The sequence below is a fragment of the Petromyzon marinus genome, chromosome 30 (genome assembly GCF_048934315.1).
Source record: "Petromyzon marinus isolate PM22_M1 ecotype Great Lakes invasive population chromosome 30, UKy_Petmar_22M1.pri1.0, whole genome shotgun sequence".
NCBI lineage: Eukaryota > Metazoa > Chordata > Hyperoartia > Petromyzontiformes > Petromyzontidae > Petromyzon > Petromyzon marinus.
This window is the reverse complement of record NC_133696.1, coordinates 6,385,125-6,411,596: the sequence shown is the minus strand read 5'-3', so window position 1 is coordinate 6,411,596 and position 26,472 is coordinate 6,385,125. Positions and strand designations below refer to the sequence as shown.

The 26,472-nt window shown below is 49.5% G+C and overlaps 1 protein-coding gene across 2 annotated transcripts; it reads left to right on the top strand.

The window, feature by feature from the left end:
- The first annotated feature begins 312 nt into the window (after positions 1 to 312).
- Positions 313 to 26,472, top strand: LOC116947516 (protein FAM3C-like). Of its 2 annotated transcripts, none has more exons than XM_032963353.2 (10): positions 313 to 450; positions 4,309 to 4,402; positions 5,016 to 5,126; positions 8,201 to 8,230; positions 16,787 to 16,931; positions 19,483 to 19,541; positions 20,356 to 20,406; positions 21,057 to 21,141; positions 22,473 to 22,599; positions 26,178 to 26,472. In XM_032963353.2, exons 2-10 carry the CDS (start codon positions 4,390 to 4,392, stop codon positions 26,265 to 26,267), a joined length of 711 nt encoding a protein of 236 aa, XP_032819244.1. In that variant the 5' UTR covers positions 313 to 450; positions 4,309 to 4,389; the 3' UTR covers positions 26,268 to 26,472. The 2 variants fall into 2 exon arrangements, with proteins under 2 accessions (XP_032819244.1, XP_032819245.1); XM_032963354.2 differs by lacking the exon at positions 313 to 450 and adding an exon at positions 607 to 731.

Genomic DNA, 26,472 nt, shown 5'->3' with positions numbered 1-26,472 from the left:
AACAGGCCGTTGGGGCAAGCGATGTTAGCGTGAGGCACCTGTGAAGGTCAGCACGGCACACGAGCTGGGCTGCGCCACGCCCGAGAACGCAACGGTTGTGTACGCACTACACGAGCTACTCATTTGAGGCCGAGTCGACCTCGGGGAGTCCCAGGACCGGTCAGTTCAGATAATCGTCGACCGGCGTTGTGGCCGCGAGCGGGAATCGAACTCCGGGGTCGCCGGGTTCGTGAGCACAGCGCGCTAACCACTGCGCCACCACTCCCTCCACACACACACACACGCGCGCGCGCGCACGCGCACACACATGACAACACGCGGCACCTGCTGGAACCGTGTCGTCATTGACCACGTAGGAGAGAGGATCTGCTTCCTCCACTTCCGACTCGAGCGAACCGAGCGCACCTGGGGCAGGCAGAGGAGGCAGGTTCGTGGTGCGGACGCTACCAGGTGTGAGCCCCCCCCGCCGCCGCGCCCCCCCCCCGCGCGCCCCCCCCCGCCCCCCCCCCACGCTAAGGTGTATTAAAAATCCGTTCCCACAGGTGAGGCGAGAGTTGCGAGTTACCGAAACTGCGCCGAACCGTGCGTGCGTTTACATCCGCGGTGAAGTCAACGAGAGCCAACGTGATCGTATCGCTTGCCCTCTTGCTTGCTATCGGAGACCGCAGCGCCGTCTCTCGTTAACAGCCCGCCAGAAGCCGGCGGGTGGATATTCCACGTTCCTATGACGGGTATGTTGCGCGTCGAGTTTCTCTATCGAGACGACAACTTGTTGACTTTCCCAAACTTATCGGGGGGGGGGGGAGCTGCCGTCATCCAGCAGTGGATTTGATCTTCGGCTGGTGGTGGTGGTGATGATAACGATGGTGATGAGTTACCAAATAATATATACACGAACGAGCGGTGCGATTCAAGTTTATGCCGTCCATAATACTGTGGTGGTTTGCGGTGTACAGCGTCACAGCCTCTGTACCTACGTGGTAGTTTGGTGACTGTGCCATCATCCTCACCCTACTGGGGTAGAGCCCTCGCCGCCCCCTACAATCCAACACCCCCCCCCCCTCCTGCGATACGTAAATCCACTTAGTTTTTTTTATTTTTTTTATTTTGGTATAGCCCTGTGAGCCTTTCGGCTCTTGAATCGGGTGCAACCACAACACACAAAAACAAAAACACGAGCAAGAAAAACATCTCGGCACACCCGCAAACACCCCCCCCCCCATTAATTTGGCACAATTATACGACCCGTGTCACAGGTCAGCTGGCCCCTGATGAATCTGTCGTCTCAATGATATTGTTTTTGAATGGACCGTATACGTTTAAGTAGACGTAATCGACCGTGAATGTTTTGCGTTCCTGCAAACGGAGAAATAGCAGCACAACTGCACGGACGAAACTCCCTGCTGGATGGAGCCTTCTACGTCGCGACCTTTTGCAGACTTCAACGTTGGCATCGAACTCCTGAACGCACAATATCGCTGCCATCGTAGCAAGACTGGTATAGCATGCGTACAGGCATGAATAACGCCCTAGCACATGAAACTTATTATGATTACAGTATTGTCGCCTGGCTCACCGAGAGATTATGATTGCAGTATTGTCGCCTGGCTCATCGAGAGTTCAAATGACGTGCATCGAGGTGAAGGGTGCAGCCCTGCAATTTCGTGCTCACCCCACTACCGGCGGAAGGGCCTCCACTCTCGAGAGAATCTCTCTTAGAGAGAGCTCTCCTCCCCCCACCCGCCTCTTCATCTGGTACTTGAGCCTACACGCTGACCAGACGTCTCGGAAGGAAAGAGGTGTGACGATCCACACGTTACCCCACCACACGCGGGCACGAGCAGCCGATCAACGGAACTGAGAGGGGTGGCCCTTTTCGACCGCTGGGCGGACAGAGGTGGGGGGTTTGCCACGGTTGCGAGATGTTGACGACCTCGCCTGCTATACAAGAGGCCGTGGGTTTGATCCTGACAGCTGGCGCCTGATGTATATTTGGAGTTTCCACGTCTTGTCTTCCCGTGGTTCGCGTGGATTTTTCTTACGGGGGCCTCCGTTTGTTACCTCCACATTTGGAGTAGTTGGCTGCTGTAAATGACCTACGTGATAAGCCGCTTCGTTGACCTGCCATTGTGTATGGCCCAGGTCCCTTCTAAAAAAAGAGGTATATACACACAAGGTGCTTCAAAGAAATGTTGACACTTACATGGGACTATCGTTTTTGTTAATGGAAAAAGAGCGGATAATGCACTGTAACATGATAACAAATGTAACGTTGATAGCTTCAAAAAAGTTAAAGAGTCTCCCACTTGTTCCACCCCTTCCCGTCCCTCCCCTACCCTTTCCGTGACCCCTAAGTACCCTCTATCGCTATCACTCATCCTTCAACCCTTGCACGCCCCTGCCATCTAAATCATTATATTATGTTTCCGTTATTTAAACTATGTCAAGCGCCTTAAGTGAAGGCACTCGGGCTCCATGAAGCCGCGAAACGTTGCGCTCGAAGGCCAGTCCAGTAATTAAGTCGTTCAACCACACGCTTTTTTTCCGCATTGTCTACGGTGACCGTGATAAACAAAAGTGGCAATTAACGTGTTGACGAGACGAGCCCATTGACCACATCGCAAGCACTGCACTGCTGCGGCTGCAGGCTTCACCCCTTTGAAGGATGAATGAGCGGGAGATCCACTCTGCTGCAGAACAAACGGTTGAGTGGATAGCGAATCTAACATTGCATCTTTAATCTGCTGTTATTAAACCAATACCAAAAAAAGACCGTCTCTTTTTCAAGGGTCAATGGTTCATCGTTTATTCACAATGCAGCTGCAGTCTCTGAGTTTGTTTTGTACAATTGGTCAAGGAAGCCATTTCGGCCCCGCAAAAGCGGAATTTGGTTTAGCGTGATGAACAGGTTTTTTTTATTCTACAAGAAGTGCAGTGGGCTGACGAAACATTTCCGGATCAAATCGGCAAGTGTTCCGAACCCTGCTCTCCCCCCCACCCCTCATCATGACTGTATATTAGTCCTCTGCCGAAGCTGAATGAAGGTATTATTTCACCGGAAGCATCGGACGACATTGGCAGCTGAGTTCACGTTGTTTAACCAGGTGGGAACTCAAGATTCCTGGACGAACCGCATCTGCAAGAGTCACTCGGGGTCATTTAGTCTGCCAGTCGGGGGGGGATCGATGATTGCCGCTGTGTGTGTGTGATCTCAAATGAGCTGGGTGCGGGAGTGTAGCGGTTAGCCGCTACGCTGCACTACGAATCCGCCGAGCCCGAGTTGACTCAGCCTCAAATGAGTATGCACTGCATTGTGTAAACATCGCCACTGGGGAGACAAAGGCGGCCGGGCGTGGTGCTGGCCACCCGCCCCTTAATGTGCCGTGCCGGCTTTCACAGGTGCTCGCTAACAGCACTTGGCTCCAACAGTCTGCTTTGATTCCGAATTAATAATTTGTCGCGAAAAAGATTTCAACGTTGGCAAGTGCGGGCCTTGGCGCCGGGCAGCACACAGCAGCCCTTTTTCACTTGCGAATGACGTCGCACGGGGGTCTTCAACGTGCAAGTAAAAAAATTCGTGTTTTAATATTTCCGTGGGTTTTTTTTTACGGCCCCTTTATAACATATGCTACAGGCCCCCCACACTAGCTTAATCCGGCACCGGTGGGGGTCTTTGTACAGACGTTTGTCAGACCACGGGAGGTGGGGGGAGAGGCCTTCACCCAGCAGTGAATTGACAAAGGGCTGTAAACGAAACTCATTCATTGGCCAGCGCAGACATGGTCTATCCACTGCCGGATGAAGGCCTCCCCAAAGCGTCGCGATCACACGGTAATTAAACCAAAGCTGTCCTCATTTCTTTGTTTGGATACAGAGGTGAGTACACACCTGATGTGCTTCTTGTACAGGCTTGCCCAAAGGACAGTGGGGTTGTTCTCTATATTTAACACATCGGGGTTATTTTAATTTATTTCCACGAATGTTCAAACTGACTTCACAATGACGCACGCGTGAATTCTCTTTTGAACTGAATTTAGGGCTTTTTTGTGACATTTGCACCGGTGTCATCTTTGAACGTTCGTCAATGATGTTTTGTCGTCTAAATCCACTCGGGGTTCTTCTTGGTCCAGTTTAGAAAAAGGTGGATTTGAGGTGACCTTCGCAGGAAGAAGAAGAAGACGAAAAATAATGAAAAGGAAAAAAATGTTAACTTAGAGAAAAAATCAATTAAAATGTTTTCATGCCAGTGTTGAAATAATTTCAGTAACCCGATGTGTCCTGACTTTTGGGCCACCGTCTGTATTGCAGCTGACCCTGTACTGACGTCCAGCAAGACCTTGGCATTGTGAGGTTCACTGTTCTCAAGTGACAAGGGCAACATCGCAGACAATGAGGATTCCAGGTGAGACCATTTGACACTGAGCACTCGGCATACGCGTGGTATCAGGTTATCATCACTCAATAAATACAATTGGGAAGTAATATATTGGTGCTAAATTCAAGTAAGCAACGGCAATAACGATACTGACCGAAACGACATCGTGTCGTACGGTACATCGTGAAAGCGGCCAAATACTTTCAACGCGTGATGTTTATTCTGAATGTGGAGGAAAACCGGAAGACCCGGAGATAAATCCACGCGACCACGGTGAGAGAGAGAGAGAGACACGCAAACTCCAAATATAGAGCAGCAGGCGTCAGGGTTGAGATCAAACCCACGACCTCCTGCATACCAGGCGAGGTAATTAACATCTCCTAGTCACTGCGGCGCCTCCACGGTGGGGAAAAGAGGAGGCCGTTGATCACGTTACAAAATTGGCAAATTTGAAACATTACCTGAAATTTACTCAATTGGTCTGTGTAAACATCGCCGCTGGGGGAGATTAAGGCAGCCGCTCGTGGTGCTGGGCACCCCACCCCCTCGTGTGCCGTGCCGGCCTTCCGAGGTGATCGCTAAGAGCCCTTGCCCCAACAGTCCGTTAAAGGCTCTACGATGCCGTGATCCGCGCCCGCAGTGTTCGTGCAGATCGTGGGGGTCGCCCTGTTTCTCATCATGGTGCTGTACGTGGGAAACCGCACGCTGGAGCTCAACCTGGAGAAGAAGATTAAGGACATGTTGCCAGCTGGTGAGAGTTCAAGCCACAGGATAACTGGAATTCACACACACGCCCACACGGCAACGCCGCAGGTGCCTTTTTGTTAAAAATAAAGTGCTTTTGCTCTACTTTACTGAAGGTAATCTGATTAATTTTAGGGTCGGGTGGTGTATATTCGTCCATTAACCTCAGCGGGTTGAATTCCTGCCCACGGTTCACATCAGTGGTGAGCGATATTCCGAAGCGATCCTGGGGCTCCCTTGTTTACCAGTCGGCACTGACCTGCGTAGCGAAGTATGTCCAAACTAACACTACGAATGACACTGCACAGAAAGGCCATCATCCAACCGTGGATTGATAATAGCTGCAAATTATTACCTAGTTTTAAATGAATTATTTCATTCATATTGAAACCTGGTGAGCCTCTTACCAATTGTTATCTCTTGCCATACTGCAGGTCACCTCACTTCTGTTTATGCTCCTTTTACCACGCTGCTCCACTCTGGAGTTCTCTCCCGTACTCTATTTTCCAAAATTCTTAACACAATAAAAAAACCAACTTGCTCAATTCAAGAATTGTAAAACCGTCTATTTGGGGATACTGCTGATGCGTTCGATGGTGATGTACAAGCGTGAAATAACGACGACAACAAAAATGTCCAACGCGTTTGACGTTTCGGGCAATGGTCCTTTCATCGCGTGCGCCTCCTGGCACGTAGTTTTCCTCCTGAGGCGGTGTTATTGACGGACGTGTTGGGTTTTTTTTTATCACGGAAACTTTGCTCAATTCAAGAAATGTGTTCACACTTCTGCTGTTACAACTGAAGTGGTGCTTGGCGTTTTGGGCCTTTCAGCCTGTGCTCAGCAACTGTGGTTTTACAAGAAAATATACAGTGGCAAAGGTGCCTTTTCTTGCCAGTATCAAAATATAACAATAGGTTATGTTTGCATGTTCACCGCAAGTACGCGTGGCGAATGCAGACAGGATGCCTTGCAAAAGGTTTTTGTTTGGTATTTTAACATCTCTTAACACCTGTTTTATTGCCAGAAAGGGTAAAATCTATCCTTATGGTGCCAAAGGTATTAGTTTCCTTTCTTTATCATTTTGTCTGCTTGGTAAAGGAAGAAGGTGAATTTTGGTTGTGTGGAAACAGGTTTCTTTTCAGTAAAAACAGGCAGGCATAACCGGACATTTTGTTTCCTTGGCAACCGTAATGGTTGACTTCAGGTTGAATTTTGATTTAAAGCTTTCGTAACTGCAGTGATGTTTGTTTGCACAACCAGGTTGTGAAACGAGGCCCTAAGATTAGGCTTTACCTGGTGAAAACAGGAATGTGTCTGTTCTACGTAAATTCCGCCTCATTTGCGTCCACAAAAGTACGCATGTCGAACAAATACGGAGCACACAAATGCCGTGGAACCCATGTGACACCGAGTTTGATTTCCAGCCAGGACCAACGTCAGTGGAGAGTGATGTCTGAACCGGCCCTGTGTGCCCACCCCTTCACCAATCCGCGCTGACCAGCGTGGTAAAGTATGGTCAGAGAAACCCTTGAAAGCCACGTGGCACAGAGAGGCCCTCGTCAGTGGAATATCCTCGTGTACAATGGGGTTTCTCTGGGCACTCCAAAATCCCTGGCACACGAGGCCAAACGCCCATTCACGAAATTGGCCAAACATCCCCAATACGGGTTCCTCCAGAAAAAGACTCGGTGAGGCCTTCCTGGTTAGACTACGTGATTGTCATCGGTATCATCATCATCATCATTCGGCTTTGTCTATCCGCTGCTGGATAAAGGCCTCTGCACACCATCGCCATTCCCTCATGGTCCAGTGCTGCTACCGTCTGTCTCACTCTCACGGACCGGACATCTGTGATGAAAGAGCTCCATAGGTCATCGGATTCCCCCAGTCTAAATAAATTTTCAGATCCTGACTCCGGCACTTTTAACCGATCCGGATCACTCCGTCTCCAAGTTGATTGTCCTCTCGAATGCATTATCTTCTTTGGCTGCTATTCTATCACGGGTACCGTCCATCATCCATCATCCCCCTCGAGTGATGTGTCCGACCCATGCCCGCTCACCTTGGGAATTGGTGTACTTATGCATTTTGAACTTATATACTTTATCTGTTCATATTAAGGGTTTTTGGGTTAGATTGCGAAAGTATGAATGTGTCGTAACCCTCCACCACCCGACACAGCCAGTAAGGTTTGTCATCTTAACAATGCCCCAATTAGTTTACTACTTCAGCCCACCGGTGTGTTGGAGAGTAAATCCACAATATTTACAATTTGAATGCAACATTTCTGTGGTAATTACATCCAACATCATCGAGCGATTTGCCAGAATAGCGAGGAAATCCACTTGCTTCCGGTCTTAAATTGTCGCGTTGTTTACGTGACAATCTTTACAGGCTGCGTCGGGTGGTGAAGGGTTACGACACATTTATACTTACACGATCTAACCCAAAAACCTCTATTGTGAATAATATTGGTCGCGAAAGCTCGATCTATTTTACATATTTATTTGTAGTGATTTGGTAACATTTCCTATAATTTGTACACCAAACGTTTTTCTTTGTACTGCTTTTTTTTGTAACTTTCTGACCCACCCCTACTGGACATCTGTGGAAAAAAAGCTTCATAGCTCATTGGATTTCTCCAGGATTAAGATTCTGATTACTCCTCTAATTATAAATCATAGGTCTCGTTTGGTTAAATTGTATAGGTATAATGTACTTTTTTTTTTTTTTACTATTTCACATTACAGTATACCTGCATGATTCAACCCAAAATAAACTAATCATCAAGTTTGTCGAACACGTAAGCTTTTCGCAACAAATATTATTCATGATAACGTTTTTTTGTTGGGTTATATCGCGTAAATATCAACGTGTCGTTAACCCACAGCACCCTACGTAGCCAATTAGTAAGCTTTGTCACGTGTACAAAACCTTCCAATTAGTTACTGCCATTTGGTCGTGAAAGATGATGTAAAAAATGTACTATTATGAATTGTGAATGTAGGTAATGGTAGTAATTGTTATTGTTAGTATGCACTAACGATGTTGTTGTTTTTAATGTCATGTGATGAGTGCAGAAATTAAAATCGTGGCTGTTCAGAGAAAAGGTAATTGCACACAAGACAATTACCCGTTTATACTTTTCAATTATAGTAATTTGAATTCTTCATCATTGTCATCAGACATGATCAGTCCACTGCGGGATGAAGCCCTCCCCAAGGCCTTCGCCATTTGAGGGCACCATGGTGGCTAGATGTTAACTACCTCGCCTGGTTTACAGGAGGTCGTGGGTTCGATCCCGATGCTGATGTCTGCATATTATGAGTTTGCATGCTGTCATGGTAACAGGGGTTTTCCCTTCAGCTCCGCTAGTTTTTCCCTCCACATTTAGAATCAACATGCGTTTTGGGGATTTTGGCTGATGTAAAGCCGCTTCGTTGGGCTATTATTTGTGGCCACGTCGCTTCTGATTAAAGAGCTGTATCGCCCAGTGGACCTTACCTGGTAAAATAAAAAAAAATAGTTTAGTTTCGTTGACATTTAGTCTCTGAATAATAAAAGCATCTCCAACGTCTGTGCATCGCAACCTGCACAGTATAAACAAAGACAGCACAGGTAGAGATGGTGAACCACAGTGCAGTCGAAACTATCATAATAACTGGCTGCTGTAAATACACTGGTCTGGTTCAGAAGGGTGCATAGCCTCACGGACCAAACTGTTTTTAGTCACAGTCACAACAAACACCCCCCCCCCCACCCATCAGTTTATCATACCATTTATTTTTCCGCCCATGCTAAATCTTTTTTGTAAAAAAAAATCACAGTCGCTAAGCACAAGACCAAAAAACCCACAACGCCAAGCGGCCAGCCAGCAACAAACAGCACTCGTGAAATGGGTGCCTAAAAAAGCCATGATTGACTGGAACACCAAGACGTTCTTGGTGTGTGTCTTTGTGTGTCTCTCTCTCTGCATGTGTGTCTGCCTGTGCTTCCTCGGTGTGTGTGTCACACTCGGTGTGTCTTTGTGTGTGTCTCTCTCTGCATGTGTGTCTGCCTGTGCTTCCTTGGTGCGTGTGTCACACTCGGTGTGTCTTTGTGTGTCTCTGTCTGCATGTGCGTCTGCCTGTGTTGTTTCCGTGTCTGTGTTTTATCATTCATTATTACCTGATGATGGTCGCTTGTGTTGCAACCGAAACGTCGTATTCTATTATTTTATTTTATTTTCTACGTGACTTTACCGAAAGAACCAAAGAGTAATTCCTGCAGTCACGAAAGCTTCGAACCCTGTTGTTGTTGTTGTCGCATTGCTTTGTTCGTGTTTTATTGTTGCTATAGTAACCAGGTTGCTATGGTGTCACCAGGTCCCCGTTAAAATGTATCACTTATTGCCCAGTTGGTTTTACCTGCGCCACGAAAATGTAACCTCACCTAATGAACAAGCTTTTCTTAGCCGTGACCGGGTATTGAATTCGGGGCTCTGCGTTCCTAGCCCGTTAACCAGGTGCTCGTCAACTAAGGTGGTAAGTGGAGGTTGGTAAGTGGAGGTTAGTCAGCGGGTATCATATATTATTATTATTATTGTTGAGTGCAGCTACTCACACCCGTGAAATGTGTATTAGTCTCACTGCAAATGTATGGGACTTTAGGTGTCTTCCGTCGTGGTCACGGTGTGTGTGCGTGTTAAGCTGCATGCAAATAAGTGCACGTATACGGCGCGGGAAGCGGTAGCGTAGCGGTATTGGGCCTCCAGTCAGTCAACGCATCCTGAAAATAAGTACCTGGCGCAGCTGTGGGGACATCAGCGCTGGGGAGACAAAGGCGACCGGGCGTTTTGCTGCTCACACCACACCCACTCCTGTACCAATAACTGGATTTTAATCGGTGCTCGCTCACATCACTTTAACCCAACGGGCTCTGTAGGCGACACGGAGTGTTCTCGATTTGAAGTTTTCGTGACTGCGAGGATCCATATTCTTTGGTTCTTTCGGTAAAGTCACGTAGGTGAAAGAAAGAAAAAAAAATCACGACGTTTCGGGCTTAACACAAGCGCCCTACGTCAGGTGGGACCACCACAGCTAGAAACATTTGCTGGGATGGGCAAGAGGGTGCTTGTGTTGCGCCCGAAACGTCGTGATTCTTTTAAAAATCTTTTTTTCTCTTCTTTCTTCACCTACGTGACTTTACCGAAAGAACCAACGAGGGTATACACGGGGTGTCTTTGTCGGCGCGCGTGCGTCCGGAGGAATGTGCGCAGTGGTTTTTAGCACAGTGCGCTGCAGACCTACATTCACCCCAGTTCGATTACCAGCCGAGGTTCAGTGGCAAGTTAGTACCTTGACGTGCATTGGGCAACTCCTTTGTCCGAACAAGATTCCAGCATGTGGAGAAGGACATGGAGCGGAACATCAGACATGATATTCATATTCTTAGTTTTTTCGGTAAAACGTTGAAGAGAAACAACAAAATAACAAAATATATATAAAACAATAAAAAATTCTCACGACGTTTCGACCATAACTCAAACGGTCATCATCATGAGTTATGGTCGAAACGTCGTGAGAATTTTTTATTGTTTTATATATATTTTGTTATTTTGTTGTTTCTCTTCAACGTGACTTTACCGAAAAAACTAAGAATATGAATTACTGCAGTCACGAAAGCTTTAAATCAAAATCAGACATGATGTCAAGTAACGCGCGGCACATCCCGTAAACTCAACGGCAGCTTGAGCGGTGTTTAACTTTTGACTTGAAGCTTTCGTGCCTGCAGGGATCCACGCTCTCTGGGTCTTTCGGTAAAGTCAGGGAGGCTGAGAAAAATAATAACAGATCGCGACGTTTCGGACGCAACACAAGCTTCCGTTATTTTTCTACCGACGTGACTTCACCGAAAGACCCTAAGAGTATTGGTGGTTAACTCTCTGTGTGTGTGTGAGTGTGCTGGGTCTCGTAACTGGAGAGCTTTAGGGGGTTATCTCTGTGTGTGTGTGTGCTGGGTCTCGTAACTGGAGAGCTTTAGGGGGTTATCTCTGTGTGTGTGTGTGTGCTGGGTCTCGTAACTGGAGAGCTTCAGGGGGTTATCTCTGTGTGTGTGTGTGCTGGGTCTCGTAACTGGAGAGCTTTAGGGGGTTATCTCTGTGTGTGTGTGTGCTGGGTCTCGTAACTGGAGAGCTTTAGGGGGTTATCTGTGTGTGTGTGCTGGGTCTCGTAACTGGAGAGCTTTAGGGGGTTATCTGTGTGTGTGTGTGTGCTGGGTCTCGTAACTGGAGAGCTTCAGGGGGTTATCTCTGTGTGTGTGTGTGTGCTGGGTCTCGTAGCTGGAGAGCTTTAGGGGGTTATCTCTCTGTGTGTGTGTGTGTGCTGGGTCTCGTAACTGGAGAGCTTTAGGGGGTTATCTCTATGTGTGTGCATGTGTGCTGGGTCTCGTAACTGGAGAGCTTTAGGGGGTTATCTCTGTGTGTGTGTGTGCTGGGTCTCGTAACTGGAGAGCTTTAGGGGGTTATCTCTCTGTGTGTGTGCGTGTGTGCTGGGTCTCGTAACTGGAGAGCTTCAGGGGGTTATCTCTCTGTGTGTGTGTGTGCTGGGTCTCGTAACTGGAGAGCTTTAGGGGGTTATCTCTGTGTGTGTGTGTGTGCTGGGTCTCGTAACTGGAGAGCTTCAGGGGGTTATCTCTGTGTGTGTGTGTGTGCTGGGTCTCGTAACTGGAGAGCTTCAGGGGGTTATCTCTGTGTGTGTGTGTGTGCTGGGTCTCGTAACTGGAGAGCTTTAGGGGGTTATCTCTGTGTGTGTGTGTGCTGGGTCTCGTAACTGGAGAGCTTCAGGGGGTTATCTCTGTGTGTGTGTGTGCTGGGTCTCGTAACTGGAGAGCTTCAGGGGGTTATCTCTGTGTGTGTGTGTGCTGGGTCTCGTAACTGGAGAGCTTCAGGGGGTTATCTCTGTGTGTGTGCGTGTGCTGGGTCTCGTAACTGGAGAGCTTCAGGGGGTTATCTCTCTGTGTGTGTGCGTGTGTGCTGGGTTTCGTAACTGGAGAGCTTCAGGGGGTTATCTCTGTGTGTGTGTGTGTGCTGGGTCTCGTAACTGGAGAGCTTTAGGGGGTTATCTGTGTGTGTGTGTGCTGGGTCTCGTAACTGGAGAGCTTTAGTGGGTTATCTGTGTGTGTGTGTGCTGGGTCTCGTAACTGGAGAGCTTTAGGGGGTTATCTCTCTGTGTGTGTGCGTGTGTGCTGGGTCTCGTAACTGGAGAGCTTTAGGGGGTTATCTGTGTGTGTGTGTGCTGGGTCTCGTAACTGGAGAGCTTTAGGGGGTTATCTGTGTGTGTGTGTGTGCTGGGTCTCGTAACTGGAGAGCTTTAGGGGGTTATCTCTATGTGTGTGTGTGTGTGCTGGGTCTCGTAACTGGAGAGCTTTAGGGGGTTATCTGTGTGTGTGTGTGTGCTGGGTCTCATAACTGGAGAGCTTTAGGGGGTTATCTCTATGTGTGTGTGTGCTGGGTCTCGTAACTGGAGAGCTTTAGGGGGTTATCTCTGTGTGTGTGTGTGCTGGGTCTCGTAACTGGAGAGCTTCAGGGGGTTATCTCTGTGTGTGTGTGTGCTGGGTCTCGTAACTGGAGAGCTTTAGGGGGTTATCTGTGTGTGCTGGGTCTCGTAACTGGAGAGCTTTAGGGGGTTATCTGTGTGTGTGTGTGTGTGCTGGGTCTCGTAACTGGAGAGCTTTAGGGGGTTATCTCTATGTGTGTGTGTGCTGGGTCTCGTAACTGGAGAGCTTTAGGGGGTTATCTCTGTGTGTGTGTGTGTGCTGGGTCTCGTAACTGGAGAGCTTTAGGGGGTTATCTGTGTGTGTGTGTGCTGGGTCTCGTAACTGGAGAGCTTTAGGGGGTTATCTCTGTGTGCGTGTGTGCTGGGTCTCGTAACTGGAGAGCTTTAGGGGGTTATCTGTGTGTGTGTGTGTGCTGGGTCTCGTAACTGGAGAGCTTTAGGGGGTTATCTGTGTGTGTGTGTGTGCTGGGTCTCGTAACTGGAGAGCTTTAGGGGGTTATCTCTATGTGTGTGCGTGTGTGCTGGGTCTCGTAACTGGAGAGCTTCAGGGGGTTATCTCTCTGTGTGTGTGTGTGCTGGGTCTCGTAACTGGAGAGCTTTAGGGGGTTATCTCTGTGTGTGTGTGTGTGCTGGGTCTCGTAACTGGAGAGCTTCAGGGGGTTATCTCTGTGTGTGTGTGTGTGCTGGGTCTCGTAACTGGAGAGCTTCAGGGGGTTATCTCTGTGTGTGTGTGTGTGCTGGGTCTCGTAACTGGAGAGCTTTAGGGGGTTATCTCTGTGTGTGTGTGTGTGCTGGGTCTCGTAACTGGAGAGCTTTAGGGGGTTATCTCTGTGTGTGTGTGTGCTGGGTCTCGTAACTGGAGAGCTTTAGGGGGTTATCTCTGTGTGTGTGTGTGTGCTGGGTCTCGTAACTGGAGAGCTTTAGGGGGTTATCTCTGTGTGTGTGTGTGTGTGCTGGGTCTCGTAACTGGAGAGCTTTAGGGGGTTATCTCTGTGTGTGTGTGTGTGCTGGGTCTCGTAACTGGAGAGCTTTAGGGGGTTATCTCTGTGTGTGTGTGTGCTGGGTCTCGTAACTGGAGAGCTTTAGGGGGTTATCTCTGTGTGTGTGCGTGTGTGCTGGGTCTCGTAACTGGAGAGCTTTAGGGGGTTATCTGTGTGTGTGTGTGCTGGGTCTCGTAACTGGAGAGCTTTAGGGGGTTATCTCTGTGTGCGTGTGTGCTGGGTCTCGTAACTGGAGAGCTTTAGGGGGTTATCTGTGTGTGTGTGTGTGCTGGGTCTCGTAACTGGAGAGCTTTAGGGGGTTATCTCTATGTGTGTGTGTGCTGGGTCTCGTAACTGGAGAGCTTTAGGGGGTTATCTCTGTGTGTGTGTGTGTGCTGGGTCTCGTAACTGGAGAGCTTTAGGGGGTTATCTCTGTGTGTGTGTGTGCTGGGTCTCGTAACTGGAGAGCTTTAGGGGGTTATCTCTGTGTGTGTGTGTGCTGGGTCTCGTAACTGGAGAGCTTTAGGGGGTTATCTCTGTGTGTGTGTGTGCTGGGTCTCGTAACTGGAGAGCTTTAGGGGGTTATCTCTGTGTGTGTGTGTGTGCTGGGTCTCGTAACTGTAGAGCTTTAGGGGGTTATCTCTGTGTGTGTGTGTGTGCTGGGTCTCGTAACTGGAGAGCTTTAGGGGGTTATCTCTGTGTGTGTGCGTGTGTGCTGGGTCTCGTAACTGGAGAGCTTTAGGGGGTTATCTGTGTGTGTGTGTGTGCTGGGTCTCGTAACTGGAGAGCTTTAGGGGGTTATCTCTGTGTGTGCGTGTGTGCTGGGTCTCGTAACTGGAGAACTTTAGGGGGTTATCTCTGTGTGTGTGCATGTGTGCTGGGTCTCGTAACTGGAGAGCTTTAGGGGGGTTATCTCTGTGTGTGTGTGCTGGGTCTCGTAACTGGAGAGCTTTAGGGGGTTATCTCTCTGTGTGTGTGCATGTGTGCTGGGTCTCGTAACTGGAGAGCTTTAGGGGGTTATCTCTGTGTGTGTGTGTGTGTTGGGTCTCGTAACTGGAGAGCTTTAGGGGGTTATCTCTCTGTGTGTGTGCTGGGTCTCGTAACTGGAGAGCTTTAGGGGGTTATCTCTCTGTGTGTGTGCATGTGTGCTGGGTCTCGTAACTGGAGAGCTTTAGGGGGTTATCTCTGTGTGTGTGTGCTGGGTCTCGTAACTGGAGAGCTTTAGGGGGTTATCTCTCTGTGTGTGTGCATGTGTGCTGGGTCTCGTAACTGGAGAGCTTTAGGGGGTTATCTCTGTGTGTGTGTGCTGGGTCTCGTAACTGGAGAGCTTTAGGGGGTTATCTCTGTGTGTGTGTGTGTGTGCTGGGTCTCGTAACTGGAGAGCTTTAGGGGGTTATCTCTGTGTGTGTGTGTGCTGGGTCTCGTAACTGGAGAGCTTTAGGGGGTTATCTGTGTGTGTGTGTGTGCTGGGTCTCGTAACTGGAGAGCTTTAGGGGGTTATCTCTGTGTGTGTGTGTGTGCTGGGTCTCGTAACTGGAGAGCTTTAGGGGGTTATCTCTGTGTGTGTGTGTGTGCTGGGTCTCGTAACTGGAGAGCTTTAGGGGGTTATCTCTGTGTGTGTGCGTGTGTGCTGGGTCTCGTAACTGGAGAGCTTTAGGGGGTTATCTGTGTGTGTGTGTGCTGGGTCTTGTAACTGGAGAGCTTTAGGGGGTTATCTCTGTGTGTGCGTGTGTGCTGGGTCTCGTAACTGGAGAGCTTTAGGGGGGTTATCTCTGTGTGTGTGTGCTGGGTCTCGTAACTGGAGAGCTTTAGGGGGTTATCTCTCTGTGTGTGTGCATGTGTGCTGGGTCTCGTAACTGGAGAGCTTTAGGGGGTTATCTCTGTGTGTGTGTGTGTTGGGTCTCGTAACTGGAGAGCTTTAGGGGGTTATCTCTCTGTGTGTGTGCTGGGTCTCGTAACTGGAGAGCTTTAGGGGGTTATCTCTGTGTGTGTGTGTGCTGGGTCTCGTAACTGGAGAGCTTTAGGGGGGTTATCTCTCTGTGTGTGTGCATGTGTGCTGGGTCTCGTAACTCGAGAGCTTTAGGGGGGTTATCTCTCTGTGCGTGTGTGCTGGGTCTCGTAACTGGAGAGCTTTAGGGGGTTATCTCTCTGTGTGTGTGTGCTGGGTCTCGTAACTGGAGAGCTTTAGGGGGTTATCTCTGTGTGTGTGTGTGTGCTGGATCTCGTAACTGGAGAGCTTTAGGGGGGTTATCTCTCTGTGTGTGTGCATGTGTGCTGGGTCTCGTAACTGGAGAGCTTTAGGGGGTTATCTCTGAGTGTGTGTGCTGGGTCTCGTAACTGGAGAGCTTTAGGGGGTTATCTCTGTGTGTGTGTGTGCTGGGTCTCGTAACTGGAGAGCTTTAGGGGGGTTATCTCTCTGTGTGTGTGCATGTGTGCTGGGTCTCGTAACTGGAGAGCTTTAGGGGGGTTATCTCTGTGTGTGTGTGCTGGGTCTCGTAACTGGAGAGCTGTAGGGGGGTTATCTCTCTCTGTGTGTGTGTGCTGGGTCTCGTAACTGGAGAGCTTTAGGGGGTTATCTCTGTGTGTGTGCTGGGTCTCATAACTGGAGAGCTTCAGGGGGTTATCTCTGTGTGTGTGTGTGTGCTGGGTCTCGTAACTGGAGAGCTTTAGGGGGTTATCTCTGTGTGTGTGTGTGCCGGGTCTCGTAACTGGAGAGCTTTAGGGGGGTTATCTCTCTGTGTGTGTGCATGTGTGCTGGGTCTCGTAACTGGAGAGCTTTAGGGGGTTATCTCTGTGTGTGTGTGCTGGGTCTCGTAACTGGAGAGCTTTAGGGGGTTATCTCTGTGTGTGTGTGTGTGTGCTGGGTCTCGTAACTGGAGAGCTTTAGGGGGGTTATCTCTGTGTGTGTGTGCATGTGTGCTGGGTCTCGTAACTGGAGAGCTTTAGGGGGGTTATCTCTGTGTGTGTGTGCTGGGTCTCGTAACTGGAGAGCTGTAGGGGGGTTATCTCTCTCTGTGTGTGTGCTGGGTCTCGTAACTGGAGAGCTTTAGGGGGTTATCTCTGTGTGTGTGCGTGTGTGCTGGGTCTCGTAACTGGAGAGCTTCAGGGGGTTATCTCTCTGTGTGTGTGCATGTGCCGGTTCTCATGGCAGAGATCGAGAATATCTCTCCGGAGGAGAAGAAGCCGTATTTCAAGTGCGGTCTCCCAGAACCGTGCCCCGACAACCACCTGCCCTTCCGAGTGCTCACGGGCGCGGCCAACATCGTCGGACCAAAGATCTGCCTGGACGATAAAATGTGAGGGGGTTGGTCGTGTGGCTCGGAGGGTCCCTCGCACCATGTCAGAGAGCGCTCATGTGTCACTCGTCACGTGTCACTCGTCACGTGTCACGCGCCGCACCACCCACACAACCCTCCTCCTCCCCTTCCTCCTGTCCACTCTGCAGACCTCACCGCACCAAAAGCCACCATTGGCACGCTTCAGTTACCGTATTGTGCTGAAGCACTTTGGGACCTGCTTGAGTGTCCGAGATTCACTCCTGCACTGATTTTTTTAAAAATTGTATTGTTTGGGGTGAAGTTCTCGCCAAGCCATCTCTCTCAGTCTCACGATGCAACAATCCATCAATGCATGGGTGTATGTTGAACTTCTTTCACACCGCACATAGCCTACCGTGCTAATCAGAGGTGTGGGTGAAAAACAACAAGCTAAACACGAAAATAAATTCCGAAGAAATGTTTTTCCAATCTAGATTTAAAAGTGCATAGCTCGAGAGGCTTCCTAATATAGGAAGGAAGAGCGTTCCAGACGACCGCAGAAATGCATGAGCAAATCTCGTCGCTCCACCATCACTCCACCATTTCCGCTGAGGTTGTCCTCTCATGGCTGTGTTCCTCCCTTTCCGTGTCTGATGTTCAACTTACGCTTTCAATGTGTTCAATTGAAGGCCTCCCCAAACTGTTTCCATTTGCCCCGGCCTTGCATTTAGCTCCCATGCATGAGCTGATTTCATCTCTCTGTCTCCGTGGTGGATATCATTTTGGGCGCCACGGTGGCAAGATGTTAACTACCTCGCCTGGTATACAGGAGGTCGAAGGTTCGATCCGGACCCTGACGCCTGTTGTATATTTGGAGTGTGCGTGTGTATCTTTCCCCGTGGTCGCGTGGACTTTTCTCCGGTTCCTCCGCATTTTCCCACCACGTTTAGAAACATGCGTCTGTGAAAAAGAGCTTTATCGCTTAGTGGGCCTTATCGGCAACCTGCAACTCATCGGTGGTGCTGAAGCGGTAATAACTTGGCATTTTTGTTCACCCGTTGCGGGTGGAGGGAGGGTGTACGACACAAAATTTTATAAGAAATCACTTATCAATCATGATATTGGTCGCGAAAGCCCACGTGTTGAATTTGTTTTAGATTTACATGGGAAGCGGAGTACCCGGACGAAACCCGTACATACGAGGGGGAGAACACAGGCGGTGGGGGGGGTGTAACACTCAAAGGTTTGCAAAGACTGTCTTACGGATCCACTTGCTGTACTGCCCTCTGCCGGCCAACTTACTTCCCAGCGGGTATGTTGCACAAATCTGTGCATGATCCACCAACCTTGCCTCCAGTGCCTTGGATGGCGGCAGGCCTGCATATCCACCGCGCCAGGCTAACTAAATCAACGTGCAAATGAAAAATGGGCAAAGAAGCGTGGGGAGACGGGAATGCGCACACTCGGAATGAAGGATGAGCAACTGAAAAAGAGGAAAACATGGACGAGGGAACAATCGGAGGTGAAAGGGATGCTATTTAGCCCCCTGTTACAAGCAGCCCCTTTTGCCCACTTCAGTAATTTGTTTCTTGCTGTGGTTGTCCCACCTGATGACGGGCACTTGTGTTGCGCCCGAAACGTCGTGATTTTATTTATTTTATTTTCTACCTACGTGACTTTACCGAAAGAACCAAAGAGAATGGATCCCTGCAGTCACGAAAACTTCAAATTTAGACCATTCCGACTATTAAGAAAAGCTCGCTCGGGGCAGGTCACGTTGCGAGAAGGGATGCTGGCCGATGATCGAGGACAACGACGATGCCGTAGAAGCCGAGGAATGGAACGCACCCGAGAGGGCCTCCATGCCGGAGATGGAGCGATGAAATCAGCTCCTGTACGTGTACTAGATCAGGGGGTCGGCAGACGCGCGGCTCTATGAAGGAACTGCTTGGCGAGGTTATTTAATAAGGACCACCGTCTCGTATTCACGTGCATTGCGGCTCTTGAAATATCGAGTTTATTAGGGAACTCGAAAAAAATGGCACTTCTTGTTATTTTGATTGCCCCACCCCTGTACTGGATGGATTGTTGTTGTATCGTGGAGGGATCTTGGATGATGGGGGACAGTGCCGGATTATCCCAGTAGCAAAAGTAGCTACACATGCTACGGGCCCCGCACTTTCAAGGGCCCCGCGCTAAACTATTTCAAGCAATCAATTCCGGTTCAGTGATTATGCACTTGCTCTATTACTATAGTACTATACCGCCTTCAACTTTAAAGAACGACTGGGTGTTTCAGGTTAGCGATTTGTCGTATTATCTGGCTGTATAGCAAATGAAAAAATACAATTACTCTACTGTTGAAGTAAAAAAAAACTATTTGTTGTTTTATTTAAGGCCCCTTTATAACATATGCTACAGGCCCCGCATTAGCTTAATCTGGCTTTGGGGACAGATTGGGGAGGCCTTCGTCCATTTGTGGATTGATCATGGCTGATGAGTAATAGTCTAATGGACTTGCCGGTTACTGCAATAAATCCTTGCTCTACTGCTGCTGCTGATTGCTGTTTGCTACTGAATGCCGTCGCAGAATAATGAGCAGCGCCAGAAACAACGTGGGACGGGGATTCAACATCGTCATCGTGGATGGTGAGTTTACTTCCATGTTGTTGTTGTCTGTCTTGATATATCATTGTGCGAACCGGTCCCGGGCCTCCCCCGAGGTCGACTCGGCCTCAAGCGAGTGCTCGGTGCGGTGTGTAAACATCGCCACCAAGGGAGATAGAGGCGGCCGGGCGTGGTGCTGGCCAGCCACCCCCTCGTGCGCCGTGCCGGCCTTCGTAGGTGCTTGCTAACAGTCTGTTAAGTCTTTGTATTTGGCTGGAACGTTCCTAGCGGTTAGCACACGCAGATCTTGGCAACCACGATCTGTAGCAGCTGGGAGAAGCTCCACGTGAACTCTCATGGACATTTTGAGAATAATTATCATAATTTAAAAAAATGTGGTTTTGCCTTTTAATAATTTGTACACGAGTGGGTTTAAGGAACTAAAGTGGCAGATTCTCAGCTTAAATTGATCACAGATCAGTCTATTAAGTCAGTCGGTCGACTAAAAGGACCTTGTTGTCGCCGATTAATCGGCTTCCTTTAGCAACAGTGGCAGTCGACGCATCCTGCCTTCCGAAGGCAGGAAACCCCCCTACAAGCCACGCCCCACAGTGACGCGGATAATTAGCATGCCGATGACATCACCGAAAGGGCCCCGCCCATCAACCTCTCATCCACAGGTGATGGGCAGGGTGAAGCTTTTTTTTATCTTTTCCCCAACCGCGTTTGTTACTTGAAGAGCTGAGCAAACGAAGCGATAATCGGAAAGAGTTATCGGTTACTTGTGTAATTGACGAACCCGGGTCTTGCTGTGTGTGTGTGTGTGCATTCTCCTCCGATTCGTGTTGATTCTCAGGAGTGAAGGGAAATGTTTTGGAAGTTCACACCTCGGATGTGTACAATGGAGGTAAGAGAGTTTCCTTGGATGTCTCCTCTTCTTTGCTCCTCTGCCCAACTCAAACTCCAACCTCGAGCACTGTGTAGGTTTTCGCGGTTGTCCCCGACAGTCCTCGTGGGGAGTGGTGGCGCAGCAGTTAGCGCGCTGCGTCACGAACCCAGCGACGCAGGTTCGATTTCCGGCTCGCGGCCAACACCGGTGACTGATTGTCTGAACCGGTTCTGGGCCTCCCCTAGCTCGACTCAGCCTCAAATGAGTACCTGGTGTGATGTGTAAACATCGTCACTGGGGAGACAAAGGCGGCCGGGCGTGGTGGTGACCACCCGCCCCCTTGTGCGCTAACAGCACTTGCCCCAACAGTCTGTTACAGGCTATATGGGAGGGCTTTGTCTGTGGTACGGCCCTCCATTGCGTTTGTCTCGTCACTGCGTGTTGCGTGGCACGGTGTCCGACGTTTCCCTCCACGTGCTGGAAGCTTCTTCAGGAGCAATTAGATCACGACGTTTTGCTCGAGACTACATCGAGCATCATCAGGGCAAGATCCAGGACGTCAAATTTAACAGATCCAGGACGCTGAGACTGTTGGGCAGATCATAAGGTGGCCCAAACCCAGCAATGGTCTATTCCTTATACAAATGGATGTGTTTGTTTATTCCTAGAAATCGCTAAACTCATCGCGTTCCTGAAGACCATAAAGGACGGCTCGATCGCAATCATCGCCTCGTTCGACGACGCGTCCACGAAGTGAGTCTCGCTGCGTTTCATCGCAACAGCAGCAGCAGCAGCAGAAGCGCTAAACTGCCTCACGACACTGCGCCTCTTTTTCATCGGACGCGGTTGTTTTTTTTTTCCGTTCGTTCCTCATCGCGTGCGCTGTTACACAGCAAGTCGTCCTCGTTTAACGCGGTAGATGCCTTCGCGAAAACAATTTCCCCCGTGAGCAACGTAATGATAAAGTGTTTGGTGCGATACGGTGCACGCGCGCGCACAGTGAGATGGCGGGACAAGCAGCTTGGGGTAAGGAGCCGCCGCGTTTCCGTATCATTCCGCCTACCGCGTCGCACCGCTCGGCTGCTGCAGCTCAGGAAAGTAGTTCGTTGTCAACCGCTCGTGAACCGCGTCACGAGGGCGAGCGCAGAGTGTTCCCTCCTCGTGTGTAAGAACCCTGTGGATAGCAAAACACGCGCCAGCGGTGGACTTGCCGCACACGGACGCACTTGCACGGGAGTGCATGTTGCGTTAGATTGTCGGCAGAGGGCAGTGCGGACAAGGATCCATTGTTGGACTCCCACCCGCCCTCCCCGCCCTCCCCCAACGACTTTTCTTGCACATTTAAAATGTTGCCACCTGTGACCCGCACGGCGTGGGCAGGCCTCGTGGTCAGAATGTGACCGCGACGTGGAAGTATACAGCCCACCGTTCGTAACCGCAGCGCGACGTCCGCCGCCTCCGTCGGACACCCCGTGGCACAGGGGCAGGAACCGTTGTGGAAACTGGCAGTTTACGTGTGTGGGGTTCTGAGCAGTGGCGGGTACGGTGTGGTATTGGGTTATCGTGGGTACCGGTACAGTGGTATCGGTATGATGGTGCCGGGTATGGTGGCATGGGTATGGTGGTATTGGGTTTGATGGTAGTTGTGTGGTGGGACCGGGCATGGTGGTTCCTGTATGATGATACCGGTACGGTGGTTCCTGGTAATTGTGGTACCATTTTGGTGGTACCATTATGGTGGTTCCCTTCACATACCAGCACGCCTCGATCGCCGTGTGCATCTACGAAGACGGCGTCGTGTGCTCGCGACATCGGGCGGTGACGGGCACGGCCTTTGGTTAATTTGACCGGCTCGCCGTGCCGCCGCGTAACTGACTTCGGCACAAAACATCCCAACGCTGGAAATTACCCGCGAAGAAATCACTCTATTGAGATCGCACGTGGCTGGCAACAAACAACATCCGTCGCCCTCGACTGCAAGAAGATGACACAGGACCTTTGCTGAAAAGGAGTCTTGCGACTCCGTGATGCTTTCCCGGGAAGCACGCTTAATAATCTCTTTGTTTTACTCGTCCGCTCTGCAGCTTGAACGACGAGGCTCGGGGTCTGCTCGCGGACCTGGGAAGCAAGTTCATCAAGGACCTGGGCATGCGCGACAACTGGGTGTTTATTGGAGGCAAGGGGCTGAACCTCAAAACGTCCTACGAACGGGTAAGGGTTGACCCCCTGTCGAAGCGCAATTACCGGTTAATCGCCGCACGACTCGCATTGTAAATGTTGTGGGTTTACTCTCCAACACACAACCGGTGTGCTGTACTAGTGACGAATTTTTTTTATGTTTTGTTTACGTGACGAAACCTTGCTAATTGGCTGTGTCCGGTGGTGGCGGGTTTTTCGACACATTTCTTTCATGGGACCTCTTTTGTCGGTATCAAAGTATGAAACATAAGAATAGGTTTTACCCTTTCTGGCAAAACAACAGGAGGTGTTAAGATGTTCAAACACCAAATAGAAACCTTTTGCAAGCCATCAAGTCTGCATTAACCACATGTCCTTGTGGTGAACATTCAAACAAACATGCTCTGATAAGAAATGCATTTTCTTTGAAACCGATTGGCCTATACCAGACACTATAATGGTAGGAAACGTAGTGGACTGGAAGCCCAACCGGGATTAATTCACAGGAGGCAGGGGATTCATTGTGTATGTCTGTGGATCTCTGTCCACGTGTATTCGGACACCCGGATAAAATGGGAGGGGCGGGGCTGGTGGAGTGGGGAGGGTGGGGAGGGGAGGGTGGGGAGGGGAGGGTGAGGGGAGGGTGGGGAGGGGCTGGGTGGGGGGTGGGGCTGGGTGGGGGGTGGGAGGGGTGGGGCTGGGTGGGGAGGGGCTGGTCACCCCGTGGTGCCCTTATAAAACTCAACGTTTAACCTACTCACGCCGGCTTGTGCCCACCCTCACAGTCGGGCATATTTGCGGAATACACCACGTGGTGCCGCCATTGACCCTGGCCATTGACCGAGCAACCCAACGTTCCTACTACCAGCTCCCTCCGCAGGAGAATGTGTTTAACGTTCTCTGGTCCTGACACTGGTGAGACCGGGACACATTTATATTCACGCGATCGAACTCAAAAAACCTCCATTATGGATAATGTTTGTCGCGAAAGCCCACTATGTGTTCACCTGCACGCGCTCTCTCATGCCGATGGGCGTCTATGGCTCCAGATTGAGCAGGAAACCGTGCAGGTGAATTTATTGAGAAATTCGAACGCGCTGGCAGTGGCTTTTCTTACATAGACCTACAGTGATATGTGAAGCCTCACTTGTCGACTAGCAGAGGCCCGCTCACAACTCACTCACGGCTCTGCAAACTGTTCATCTGCAAAGATAAAAAAAAAAGATGAAGCACCAAAAATATGTTCATGTGAAGGGGGCGTTTAGTGTGCAGTCATTGGTATGGCTTCCAAATGTTTGCACAGCTCAACCAGGACACATTGGGAGCTGGCAGCCCCCCTCCCTCTGCTAGCCCTGCCCACTTTCGCATAGCCACTCCCACTCAACCGCTATCCCCGCCCACTACTCATGTAGTCCCGCCCACTACTCAGAATGCCTCAGCCACTACTCTACTGGACATCTGTGACTACCGGAAATGAGCTTCATAGCTCATCGGATTCCTGCAGTCTAAATAAAGACTCGGAATGTGATTCCACTCTGGTGGCCCTGGCCTTTGCTCGCATCACGAGTCGAGCGTGAGGCCACACCATCTAAAACACAGTGACAGCCTCTCTGAAACCACCTGGACTATCCCAGCCAAACCGGAGTGTTTGGGTTGTTGGTTCATTAATGACCTGGCTGAGACCATTAGCTCACCACTCTTGATGTCCGTCAGGACGTGTCCAGCGGACTGGCGACCTCTGTGTTGTAAGGCGTTGCTGTGACATCATAGGGAATGACATCACTTCCTGCGATGTCATAATTTCGGTTCGATATTAAACACATTTTTGGATCCACTGTTGGTTCGTATCTAGGTCCAAGTTTTGTGAACAGATCCCTGCACGTGCTGGAGGAGGAGGAGGCTTTCACATGGCTCTGTGGCTACGTGGGCTGACATCCACTCGCACCTACATAACATTGACATTCATCTTCTTTGGTTCTTTCGGTAAAGTCACGTATAAGGGAAATGATAAAATATATATTTTATTGTAATAGGTTTTACCCTTTTAACTGTTAAAAGGGTAAAACCTATTACTATATCTTGTTACTGGCAAAGGAGGTCTCATAATTTATTTTATTGTTTCCCTTATACGTGACTTTACCGAAAGAACCAAGAATATGAATCCCTGCAATCACGAAAGCTTTAAATCAAAATTGACAAACATATTTTTGTTCTCGCATATCTGGCGCTCTCAACTATGTGACAGTCACGTCCAAAAGCATTCGCGAAAGAAAACTCCCTCTTGACGTCAAGGAGAAGGGCGATTACAGTTAGCGACCAGGAGAGGGCGACATTGGCTTGAGCGAGTGCGGAGTGTGGATTGCAAACTAAGCCACGCAAACTATTCACCGCCCCAACATTCGATTAATTCTATCTCACTCGTTTTGACTCTCTCGTTTGTATTGGCTATCATTTGCGTGGTTTTGGTTTCCTCCATAAGCCTTAATGCAACGTGAGCTTATCGTTTGGATTTCAGTTGCATACATCGTAAATGTGCATCCATAAGCTCACGATTTGATGTCACAGCAATAAGGATACATTATTTTTTTCGACGAATCGACGCGTCGCCATGCCTATTAGGGCAATGTCTCTGCTATGAAGTAGGGCCATTACCTGTTGTTGATGCATGTGTTTAGTTGTGGGCCACTACCTGTGCAGTATACAAAAAAAGTTTCTTGTAGTTCGTGAGATAAGTACAGGGACTCCTCTCCTTATGAACGATTCGGGTTCCAGAGGTCTGTTCGTAAGTCAAAATTTACTCCTGTCGATTGCAAAAATGTTGTACGGCATGTACACGAAACACAGGGAATGGCTTTAAAAGATGTCGATGCCACAGCTTGTTCACGTTCTACAGATGTAGATGCCACCACCGGCATCGATTGCGCCGCGGTTTAACTTGCGACTCTCGGTCCGAACAGGCAACTGGACATACGGACAGGTTTGTTCGTAGCTCTGAAAGTTCGTAAGTCGAATGTTCGTAAGTAGAGGAGTCCCTGCATGCATGTGGCTGTCGTTGAAATGTCGATCGTCAGGCGGTGCTCAGAGTAAGAGTAACAGGATAAAGGTACGGCCCCGAAATGTCTTTCTCAAGCCACTGCTGGCAGAAGTGCCTCCACCCGAGGGAGCTCTCGAGGGCAATTGATCCACTCTTCCACGCTGGTCAGTTGTGTTGGAAGATGCGGGAGTATACCCACGCTTGATCCCACTGCACGCACCCTTCTGATGGCGATCGCACTGTGGTGTAACACGGGTCTATACCGCTCGGTTGACAGAAGCAGCGGGGATATTATTATTTTTTTTACTTGGCACATTGCTTCAACTGCCGCACCGGGAGATGGAATCGAACTGGCGACCTCTGCATTGCAAGGCATTGCCGTGACATCATGGAAGTGACATCCCTTCCCGTGATGTCAATATTTCGGAGTCGATCTTCAAACAATGTTATTGGATTCTCTGCGAGGTCGCATCTCCAGGGCCAATGTTCGGTCTTTTCTGAATAACCAGATGAGTGTTAACAGATCCCCAATGACAGTCTGTTCACCGTTGTTGTTGTTGACTTGTCACCCTGGCAGCACATCAAGAGCAACAAGGATACAAACAAGTACGAGGGCTGGCCTGAGCTGTTGGAACTTGAAGGCTGCATCCCTCTGAAGTTGGATTAAGGCTCAGCCACGTGTCTGTGCGGGAATTCACGGCAAATGTTGGGAAAGCACATCCGTATTCATCTTCCGTATTTTCAAACTCCTCTGAAACATGTACAAGCACAACTCGAAAATGTATTGCTTCAATATTCTGTTGCATTCTAAAAATGACTTGATGCAACCCAGATTACCCCTTCAAATAAAGGCAACGCACCATGTTTCTCAA